Source organism: Stigmatopora argus, chromosome 21, assembly GCF_051989625.1.
Source record: "Stigmatopora argus isolate UIUO_Sarg chromosome 21, RoL_Sarg_1.0, whole genome shotgun sequence".
Classification (NCBI taxonomy): domain Eukaryota; kingdom Metazoa; phylum Chordata; class Actinopteri; order Syngnathiformes; family Syngnathidae; genus Stigmatopora; species Stigmatopora argus.
This window is the reverse complement of record NC_135407.1, coordinates 10918669-10930747: the sequence shown is the minus strand read 5'-3', so window position 1 is coordinate 10930747 and position 12079 is coordinate 10918669. Positions and strand designations below refer to the sequence as shown.

The following is a 12079-nucleotide window of genomic DNA, read 5'->3' as shown; positions in this document are numbered from 1 at the left end:
TCTGTACTGGTGGTGGTCCGATCCCGTAGCTGAAACAACTTCAGGAGATAGTCCTGCAGCTTGCTGGACTTCCTTGGACCCCTTGTAGCCTGTTTGGCACCAATTCAACCTCTCTCCCAACCATGCAGAGGCAATTTGGTGATGAAGAATGCCTTTAACAGCATGATGGAGCACCTTGCCATTAAGCAAAGGTCATAACAAAATTACTTGGGGAACAAAACATTAAGATTTTGGGCCCTTGGCCAGGAAACTCTCCAGATCTTAGTCCCATTGTGAGCTTGTGGTCAATCCTCAAGATGTGGGTGGACAATCAAGAATGCACAGATTCTGAAAAATTCCAAGCATTGATTATGCAAAGATCGATGGCCATCAGTCAGGTTTTGGTTACGAATTTGGTTAACAGCATGCCAGGGAGAATTGCAGAGGACTTGAAAAAGAGGGGTTAACACAGCAAATATTGACCTATTGCATGTAAATCTCAAAAGAAGCTTTTGATACTTGTAAAATTCTTCTAATTGTATGTCATCATACCATAGAAACATCTGGCAAACACCTAAAAGCCTTGAAGGAACAGACTTTGTGAAAATGTAATGCGTATTTGTGACATTCTCAAAACTTTTGGCCATGACTGCAGTGTGAAGATGTCAAAAACAGCCATGTGGAAAGACATTTCCAGGTAAGGCATGCTTCATTTGCAAACGAGTACACCGTTGGGAAAGGTAGTGTGATTGCATTTCTTTAGAGGATCACAAAGAGATTTATGAAGTGGATTGCATCTCCAAACTCCACTACTGTTGCAACCCTGGAGGTGAAGCGTAAACAACCATTCCCAGTTGGCCAAAGGGCACATTATGCCCGTTCCAGTTTCTTGTGGTTTTGTCAAATCTTCAAAATAGCATTAAAAATCAGATAAATATTTTTTGCGTTTAATTTCATCAAAGCAATAAAACTAATTAATATTGTCATAAAGTTACACTTGAAGTGCCGTTCTGTACAGAATGCAATACATACAGGGAAGATAAACATTTAATCATGAATGCCCATCATTTGTAGCCAACTTAGTCATTTGATAGTAGCAGACAGAATTTGTTGCCTGCATTTGGCTATTAATTTTTTTCAGGCTCCAGACTTTTTTTTTTCATTTACTTTGGGTTCTCGACACCAGGAATGCGAAGGCGACATGGAGGTTGTGGGCATTTAGGTTTTCCAAGTCATTTTTTTCCCAAATATCAATTTGACTCATTAAAAATAATGGGTCAAAGGTCAGATGAGCTTGTGGGCCTTCATTTCAAAGCATGTTTTAGCAAATATTTAAAAGTTGCTGACCCTTACCTTAGCGATTTATTGATTCGCTTTAAAGGAAACAACAAGATACAATTGGATATACCTTCTCAAATCTCTTCTGTAGCATTACCTTGATTCAAAAACACAACTATTGTGACAGGCTTAATTGCTTCGGAGTTGTCCGACCTTTATTAATAATGTCCAGCTTTTTTCCTTGAAAAGTCTGTCTTGAAAATGGTTTTGACAGTAAATCTGCAAACAAATCCATTTCTTCTTCAGCCATTGGGGGTTGACAAAACCGCTATTAAATCAACAAAACAATATATTTGCTTGTGCAGCTCGCTCCAGATACAGTTTGGTAGCTCTGGCTAGTCCACTCTATCACTAGCCAATCATAGTTGGTGAAAGCGATGACGTATCTCTACGCCTGCGAGAAGCCAATGACGTATCCCTACGCCGACGAGAAGGCATTGGTGTCGCCAACTCAAAATCTGATTGGTTAAAGCAACAGTTTTATCAACGCTTGTTTTATGCACCAGAGCCTGCAGAACTGATTGTGAAGGCCTCAAGGTCGATTTCTGACCCTGGCAACAAATAATAGCTGAAATGTGATGCTTAAATATGAAAATACAGCGCAACCAAGGGAATAGCAATGAAAGGAAGCTAACAGACAATTTGGAATTATTAATAAGTATTCATGGACAAAACATAATTAACATCAGTCTGTGATTCAGATTTTTTTTAGGCCAGCAGAGAAGGCCTTCCAGGCCCTGACGGTCCACCACTGCTGTATTCAAAAACAAAACTAAAAACTCAACAAAGTAATCTAACCACTTACAGTCACGCAAAGTTCACAGAATGACCACATTTTTTCCTTTTCTCAAGGCAGGACTTCTGCTTATGGAAAGTTGCAACACATGACACTGGCCAGTTCTTACTCAAGTGTCATTTACACTCAATGTAACCAGTATATCATAAACATGTTTAGGCAGCAGTTTAAGCTGTTCCAAATATATTTGGTTAACTTATTTGTCCTGCTCCCTAGTGGTCACAGACAGTAGGCTGCTTTTTTGTAAAAAAAAAAATTTTTAGAAAAGAGTGACAGTCCGCTTGACCACCACGTCAACATGCTTGCATTCAAGTGGCATTTCCCCCCACGCTTTTATACAAAAATAACGATCCCGCTCCCCGCCACTCCCATTTACGCTTGCACGTCTCTCACGATTGTCAGATTTCATGTAGATGTATAAATGGATATACAGTTAGTTCCTTTGTTTTTTTGTTATATATGCCGAAGACATTTAGATTTCAGATAGAAAGATGAAATGACAAAGGGGTCCGGAGTTCTAGTTTTCGTTTTGTGGTTGTTGCATCGGGATGTGTTGGGCCACCCAGGAAAGATGAGCTGTCAAGGTAGTCAGACACAATAGCGAGTGTGAAATAATTGTTCTCACTTTTAGTTTCTGTCATTCAATTTTGCGCAAACAGATGTTGTTGTTTTTACATTCACAACTGCGCACTGCACGTATCATTTCAGAAGCGGAGGACATTTTATGCACATCCTTCAAATACTAAATAATCATACAAAATACTGAATACATGCACTTTTTGAGTAAATTTACTCTATCCTTAACTTTTGTCTAAATTAAGAGAGAGCTTGAAAATCGATTCTGAATACAGTGATACCTCGAGATACGAGGTTAATTCGTTCCGGCACTGAGCTCTTATGTCGATTTACTCGTAACTCAAATGAACGTTTCCCATAGAAATGAACTAAAAACAAATTAATTTGTTCCGACCCTCTGAAAAAACACCCAAAACAGGATATTGGATTGGAAAAACATTTTTCTTTGTTCCAATTCGCCATCTATTAACAAAGTAACAAGTACTCAAATGTGTTTAATATTACTAAAATTAGACGGATTTTGCGGAGGGGAGCGAGACGGGCGGGGGCGGGCGGTTTGCGCGGCAACGCGCTCGTAACATAACAAATAAATTTAAATGAAATTGGATTACAATGCAGATGCACGAAGTAATATATACTCCTCGCGATCGCTCCGCCATTCGCACTGTCTAACGGAAGAAAAAAAAAAACGAAAAAAAAATGCAACGCTCCGCCCAGTGCTCGTAGAAGCATTACACGAGGGAGTTGCGACCAGAAAGATAGTGCCCATGATGTTTTTATGACCAGCCTCTCGCGTCCACTGTATGCTCGTATATCAGAATTTGTCTCGTATCTCAAGATAAATATTTGCCTGAAATTTTATCTCAAATTGATCGTATGTCGAGGTACCACTGTATATATATTTTTTTACCTCAGTGCTCAGTTCAAGTATCAAGCGGAGGACAGGGGAGTGGCTCCTGCTTGCGAGTTTCACCGTGGATTTTCACATTTTTATGAACTTACAAAAAAATATATTAAAAAAAACATGAATCAATCCAACCCTCAAAAACTATTTTATGGCTATAAAACCTCTACTGCAGCTATAGCTGCGACACATAAAAAAGCATCAATCATAACCTCATACAATTGAAATATTATTTAGGAATATAGCCATATTTTACTCACCAAAAATCCTTTTTACCTGTACACAATACCCATCGTCCTTTCTTTCCTCCTTTTTTATCGCAATCTAAGCTAATGCTGAAAGTCGAGCCTGTCCTGTCGTATTTCTGGCATAAGTTTTTATTCGATTTAGTGCTGGAAATGTTCATTCCCGGTTGTGACAGGCTTGCTTGCTTCGGAGTTGTCCGACCTTTCTTAATAATGTCCAGCTTTTTTCCTTGAAAAGTCCGTCTTGAAAATTGCTTTGACAGTAAATCTGCAAACAAATCCACTTCTTCTCCTGCAGCCATTGCGGGTTGACAAAACCGCTATTAAATCAACACAACAATATATTTGCTTGTGCAGCTCGCTCCAGATACAGTTTGGTAGCTCTGGCTAGTCCACTCTATCACTAGCCAATCATAGTTGGTGAAAGCGATGACGTATCTCTACGCCTGCGAGAAGCCAATGACGTATCCCTACGCCGACAAGAAGGCATTGGTGTCGCCAACTCGAAATCTGATTGGTTAAAGCAACAGTTTTATTTAACGCTTGTTTTATGCAGCAGAGCCTGCAGAACTGATTGTGAAGGCCTCAAGGCAGATTTCTGACCCTGGCAACAAAAAATAGCTGAAATGTGATGCTTAAATATGAAAACACAGCGCAACCAAGGGAATAGCAATGAAACGAAGCTAACAGACAATTTGGAATTATTAATAAGTATTCATGGACAAAACATAATTAACATCAGTCTGTGATTCAGATTTTTTTTTTAGGCCAGCAGAGAAGGCCTTGCAGGCCCTGATGGTCCACCACTGCTGTATTGTGTTATGTACTTTTAAATAGCAGTGCCACTAATAAAAGCCTAAATTTGGATTTGAGCCTGGCATCCAATGCTAGTGTTTCTTGGAAAGCGGATACATGGCCTATGCACTGATTCTCCACTGACCCAACAAGGTCTATCCTCAAACCCACAACCTTTCACCTAATTCACTACACCTGTTTTGTGTGCTCCACATTACATAACATTATGTTAAAGAACCAAAACATTGTAAATGCCATTTATGTCAGAGTTTGTCAGCCAGAATCCAAACTCAAAAAGTGAAGAGATCTTCTTTCCATGTTCCATTCCGCCTTAAGAGTCAAGGGTAACTTGAGTCGATCCTATCTTACTTAACAAGACCTTGGACTGGTTGCCAGTCAACCACAGGGAACATATAGAAAAACAGACTGTGAAAAATTTGGACTTGGTCTGAAGCATATTTTTGGAAGGTGGCAGGACACTGGAGTGGGAACAACTGTAAACCTAAAAGTAAACAGTATTGAAAATGGGAAAATGGATGGATCACTGCGTTGCTAAATCAACAGTTACTGGTGAAAGAGGTAGAGACAGCCATGTTTCAGTCATTTACGAAAACCACCATGCAAGATATCTAAAAAAAAAGTCAGAAATACCTAACCTACCTAACCTACCTAATGATGTATCTACACTGCGTGTTATCTGTGTTATGGTATCCATTAAACATTTTCTTACCTAGGTCTACAATGTCTTCTGTGTCTGTGCTTGCTACTGTCTTGCTACTGCAACCAAGGGAATTTCCCAAATACAGGATGAAATAAAGTTCGAATCTAGTCTAAAGTGGGGCGGCCCGGTGGCTGAGTGGTTAGCATGTCGGCCTCACAATGGGGGATCTGAGTTCAAATCCAGGTTGGTCCACCTGTGTGGAGTTGCACATTCTCCCCAGGCCTTCGTGTTTTTTTTTCTCCAGGTACTCCGGTTTCCTCCCACATTCCAAAGACATGCATGGTTGGCTGATTGGACACTCTAAATATAAAGTTGAAGGTCAAGCAATTATACAATAATTGTAACATTTGAAAGTGCCTTATTGCTTATCTTTTTGAAACCACTAGATAAAAACAACCATGGAATTTCCCCACCTCGGTACAACTTGTATCGTGGAGTTGGAGTGCGGATGGTTGTTTGTCTCCTTGTGCCCTGCGATTCGCTGGCCACCAATTCAAGGTGTCCCCCGCCTCTGGCCCAAAGTCAGCTGGGATAGGCTCCAGCACCCCCCGAGACACTATTGAGGATAAAGCGGTTCAGAAAATGAGATGAGACTATTGGAATCATTACAGAGCATGGCAAAAATGTTACCGTTAGCCAATCTATAAAAGGCGAAGTGCTTCAGCTCTATCTTAAAACAACTCCGTCACCCCCCACCAAGTCGGAGCATACTTCTCTTTCTTGCAGTTTACAGTGTTTCAGCATTAATGAGCAGACACAGATAAACAGCTGCCTTATCTGGCGTGCAGCAAAATAGAAAGACGTCAGGAGTGCACAGCAGGAATTCGTAACCCTCTTTAGGGTTTAGCAAGTAAAAAATGCTCTTCAATATTAATTACATTACATCTAAACCTGTACTTTGTAGTACTCATGCTTTTAATGTCTCAGGAAACTCATTTTTAATTCTAGTAGGGAATAGAGGAGAGAATAAATTGATATGGTCATATATCGCTATATTTTGTTTCCCAACAGGTTTTCATCATGTTCGTGCCATGAATTGATCATAATAAAAGATGTCACTTTATAATAAGAGAACCAACAAGTTGCTTCCAAAATTTTCCACTATAGTGTCTATGTTAACGTGTTGGATTTCAGTGTTCAAATCCACTACTAAAAGTTAAAACGAATTACTTCTATCGTCGTCAATGGCAGGTAATAAGTTTGGAAAGATACTCAAGATGTGTTTTTGACAAAAACATTTTGATCAATGTAATGATGAAATGTTAGGAAATCAGTCAGAAATAGATGGATTTTTTGATAACTTTTTTTATTATAAAACATACAAAAATATCAAAGAAGCATTCCAAACACAATTTCTTCTTTTAACAAATCAGTCTTGGTTTTGTCTTGAAGACAGCAAGATGCAAAAAGTATCAACAACCTCAAGGTGAAATGTTGTCTTGGACAACAGAAACAGGTAAATTGTCTTTTTTTCGTCTTCTATTAACCCGACATTTAATTACCCAAATGTTAAATGGAATATATGGCAAATCGATCAAAAAGTTAATGATCTTTCAATATTGTGTTTGGCACTGATGGGGTAGAGAAAAGTGCATGCGGTTTTGCAAAGGTAACATAGGTTCCACACGTCTTGACCTACATAAAATTCCACATCAGATTAAAACAAAAGCGCTTTAGGTCAAAAAAAAAAACATCAAAAAAGTGCGACAACTTTCAAGAACAAACCTCTTCAAACAAGACATGTTAGAATATGTTCATGAAGACAAAGAAACTAACAATGAGGTTTTATCATCATCCAGACAGGTTAAATCCACCATTAACAACTTTCCTTCCCAAACAAATGCTAACGGTAAAATAAAAGGAGGGTTTTGTTTACTGATGACCCTGGAATGACTAAAGCAAAGTGAGGAAATCAACCCTCCCGAATCGAACAGAAGACAGTCGGGGCTGCCCTCGCGCCCAAGCATTGAAGTGAGCCCCCGACGAAGACAATTTGGACAGCTTATTCAGAAGAGTTGGCGTGCCCCTCGGTCGATCAAGTGCACAGAGAACAGCTCACACGGCAGGCAAGCTCGCTTCTCGCCCAACGCATCTCTTGATGCTTGGGAGTTTCTGTTTCCATTAGCCTGTGTTGAACAGTCTGAACTAAACCAAAAAAAAAAAAACGCACTTCAACACACTGGCAACATGTGAGCATTCAGGTTGAACTCTTCCTCCGTCTGTAAATGAAGGAAAGTCTTGATTAAAACAGGTCCAATTATTTGCGGATTGGATTGTTTGTTAAAGGCTAAAAACGCAAACCTCTGAGTAAACGGGAGGAGGCGGGAAACAGAACGTGGGCGGGTTCATGAAGATCGGGCTGTCGTCGCCGTCAAAAGAATCGAGGAGCGGCGTGAGCGGCTGATCCATTCGGATGTCGCGGGTGATGTCGTTGTAGCTGGGAAGCTCGGGCATGTTGAGTGATACCCAGCTTACTGAACCTTCCTGGCTGCTGACGCTGCTGCTACGGCTGCCCAAACCGGCGGTCCCGATAACCAATGGCAACTCCAGGATTAGCTTTTCACTCCCGGGGATGTGGACATAAATCTTGATTAAAAAAAAAAAAGAAAAACATTGATTATTATGACTCTCTGGGGTTCGTGTCAGATAAAGTGTATGTGTGTGGGGCTCAAAAACGTAGCAATCCGTCAGTTATTTGTGTATTTTAAACATACTCTTTCAAAAGAATCTTACCATTAATGCGTACTCCATCCGGATGAAGTCACAGTCCAGTTTTGATGGCTTGATCTTTGGAACTCGGATGCTTTTACCCTGCCAGGCGTCGCACATTCCTGAGATGATGTGATTCCCTCGTACCGACGAGAGCTTCTGGCGGAAGACTTTGGTCCGGCCATTGGCCTGGTAAGTGTGCTTGGCGATGATGGCGGCCTTGGGAACCACGATACGCGAGCACGTGTTCTCGAACTTGGCATTGATGCAAATGTCCTCGCCCTCGCAGAACCCGCGTCGGTCTATTTTGGCATTGAGCGACACCTGACCGTCTGGGATGAACATGCAGGTGACTTTCTTCTCTTTCATACCACCGGTGGGACACTGCAGAGACACGTTAGGGGTTTAAAAAAAAGGCAATGTTGCTGGCTCATTTTTCTGATTTTGATTAGTGAATTTACCAGCAGGTCTGGTGTGTTGACATCGAGGGGTTCTTCTACTTCAAAGTGTTTCTTGCATTCAATAGTGGGCTGCTGAGGTCTTTCCAGTTTAGCCTTTACAAAATAGTGGACATAGCCAAACTTTCCTTTGTAAGATGACACAAGTTTCCTATAAAAATACAGACATGACAGTTAAACATGAATGTTATGACAGTCTGATATCACAATTTGACAAACGTAATCAGTGTATAACCCTTCATAAGGCCCATGATTAGCAGCCATTGACGGTGCTAGGTGTCCAAACTATTTTAACTGGGAGGTTTGAAGGCAATCTATCATTGTCAGTGGCAGGAAATGAAGTAACCACAAAAAAAAATTCACCTCAAAGTTTTCCTGGTTTTAGTCATTATATTTTGTTTAATTTTCTGTTTATTAACATTAATAATTTGTAATTGTATTGATAAAAGGAAAAATTAATCCAAGAATGGCTTATATTGACAAAAAAATAATTATAATTCAGAGCTGACATCTGTTTTGAGTCTTGTTTACCAGATGTTAACGCATTGTTGGCATTGACGGCCCTATACGGTCTTCAAATGGTTAATTGAAGTTTCTATGTTGATCCAAAATTGAGTTAATTAGTATAGAAAGGGTTCTGTGTCCACCTGCTGTCTTTCATGACAACAACCAGGTAGGCTCACATTGCAGACTGCATCGTCAAACACGTGAATAATTCAAGAGATGTTGGTTATAGATCATTTCGTGAATTTGATGTGACATAACTGGATAACACTAGTGAACTATGTTAGCGTCAACGACAACACAAAAATAACTTACCCGTGTTGGGGGAGCTCGAAACTGAAGTTGTAATCATATTTGTTCCCAGGTCTCAAAACAAAGGAGCCATCAGAGTCTGAAAAGAAGAAAAAATAATGTGGATAAGCATCAGTTATATCAAACCTAGTTTACTAATAAGAAATATAGCGCATTTTCTCGCATAGGAGCCATATTTGTAACTAAAAAAATGATGACTGAATCAAGGGTACGGCTTATATGCGCACAAGACTTCAGCGTTGCTATACTTTTTCCCCAGTAGATGTCGGCAAATTAACATTTACTATCTGTTGGTTCTGTTTTGCAGTAAGAAAACAACAATTACTGGATGAATTACTAACTTCCTTGTGATAATGTGCTTTTGATTTATACAGTATCTCAGAAATAACACTTCTAAGTAACACATTTGTCCTCCCCATTAAACCATGAATATGGAGGTGAAAATTGTGAATCAGGGGGTACTTATACACGAGAAATCGTACAATTAAACAATTTTAAGGTGCTTATATGCGAGAAAATACAGTTCAAAACGGCTGTTTTCTTAGCTAATGTCAATGAAAGTATACAGTAGATCTTTTTAAAAAACATGCACAGTGCATTAAAGCGTAAAAGTGTTGTCAGTACCTGTAGGTTGATCCTGAAGAGATAAAACTGCTTCATGTCTGAGGTATTCGGCCTCCTGTCGACAACGTTGCTTCCCTTTAGCGTATTCCACTTTGGCGCATCCCAAACCGAGCAGCCTAATTGCGGACACTCGGGTCACTTCGTTCACTTCCACTTCTACTCGACCGGACAGCGTGTCCCCGCCGCAATAAAAAGTCTTTGTGTCAGACAAAACAATCTGGAACAATTTCACTCGCTTCAGCATCGCCACCATGTTTAGTCGTTAGGATAGCTGACGAGAAAAAGATGGGAGTAGCGTTTCTAGCAGAGCACCGCAACGTAGCAGTAGACTTGTCTTTTGAGCGTGGTGTAAACAAGGCTTGCAGGTTTGTAATCACTCGCCCCAGCTGTCCATGCGGAGCGAGCGTGAACACGCGTGTACAGCGCTGTAATTGGTGCAAATACAGTGTTTTCCCTCGGTTCAGCCAATCAGCGGCCGGCGTCGACGCGTGAACAACGCGTGCTCTGATGATGGCCGAGGCGTGCTCAGCTCATGAGCACAGGAAGTTGACGAGGGTTGCCAGATACCGAAAGTACATTCGAAGTAAACAGAGATGGGGCAGTCGCTGTGTTTGATCGATGACGCATCAAAGGCATTATTGCCAACTGGAATAAAGGTTACAGGGAACTGTTGTTGCGCCTTGTTAATTGACTTACAGGAAAATAAAAACATTTCATCGCTTTATAACAGAACCGCAGTGAGAAGCAGTACAAAATGAGTTAGCCCTTTCAAGGACAGTGTTCAGCTATTTAAACAGCCATACTTAAGACATTTATAGAGCAAGTGACTACTTTTGGTATTAAAAAAAATGGGGGCACACTTAAGACCTTTAACCGAGGGTGTCCAAATTATACAGCCCCCTGCCTGGTTTTTATTGACCTGCAGCATATCATGAAAATATTATTGAACATTCAACCCCACAATAAGCTTAAGTTCAGCCTACACCTGTTGCACGTCTCAGTTTTAAAACTACATGGAGCTGGGTCAAAACCTGACATTTTGAAGTAGCTCAAGGAAAGAGTAAAATTTTAGAATTTTGATTTATATATAGTTACATTAAAAATCCAATTTGATCATTTGAGCTGTCTTGATTGGGATTTGTTGATGTTATGCTTACCACTGCAATTTCTCTTTCTGCAACGTTTTTCTTTCAGTAGTATAAATATAAAAACTGCATATATTTTTCAATATTCCTATACCTCTAGATTACCGTATTTTCTCGCACATAAGCTGCATTTGTAACAAAAAAAACGAGGACTGATTCGAGGGTACACGGTGCACAAGACTTACAGCTTTGCTATACTCTTTTTCATCAGTAGCAAATTAACATTTACTGTTTGTTGGTTATTTTCTGTTTTACAGTAAGAAAACAACCATTACTGGATGAATTCCTAACCTCCTTATGATATTGACCCTAATAATGTGGTTTTGATTCATACAGTATCTCAGAAATACCACGTGTGATGATTTTTCTTAGGATTTTCCCTTCAAAGTAAAACATTTGTACTCCCTATTAAAACCATAAATATTGGATTGGATTGGATAACTTTATTCATCCCGTATTCGGGAAATTTCATTGTGACAGTAGCAAGAAAAGGCATAGTTAAGTACAGTCGCAAAGGCCGCACAACAACAAAGCAAAAGCAAAAAGCACAAAGTACAAAGCAAATCAAAGTCAATGGGATCATTAAGAATCACCAAATCATTAACACAGAAAAGCAGCAAAAACACAAAACGAGCAACAAGTTTTGGTAGCAAAAACGGATAGGCTCAAAAAGACGTAAAGTTGCACAAAAACTGGAACCACACACAGGAAGTCTTCCACGAGATGGGGAACTTCTGCAGGGAGGTGAAAATTGTGAATCTTATACACGATAAATTGTAAAACTAAACGATTTTAAGGCAATTTTAAGAGTGCGGCTTATACTCGGGGGGCGGCTTATGTGCGAGAAAATACAATATTTTAATTACTTGCTGCTGTTGACAGTTATGGACATCAAAACAATTTCAACTGCAAAGGCTAGCTTAAATGTTTTGATTACATTCATATAGGATAGGGGTCTCAAACTCTCGGCCCA

General features: G+C 39.9%; 1 protein-coding gene across 1 annotated transcript; it reads right to left on the bottom strand.

The window, feature by feature from the left end:
- Positions 1–6641: 6641 nt before the first annotated feature.
- Positions 6642–10465, bottom strand: txnipa (thioredoxin interacting protein a). The gene is made up of 6 exons (XM_077590724.1): positions 9962–10465; positions 9341–9416; positions 8525–8672; positions 8088–8447; positions 7656–7940; positions 6642–7573 (listed from the first exon to the last, which is right to left on the bottom strand). Exons 1-6 carry the CDS (start codon positions 10212–10214, stop codon positions 7526–7528), a joined length of 1170 nt encoding a protein of 389 aa, XP_077446850.1. The 5' UTR covers positions 10215–10465; the 3' UTR covers positions 6642–7525.
- Between the last annotated feature and the right edge of the window lie 1614 nt (positions 10466–12079).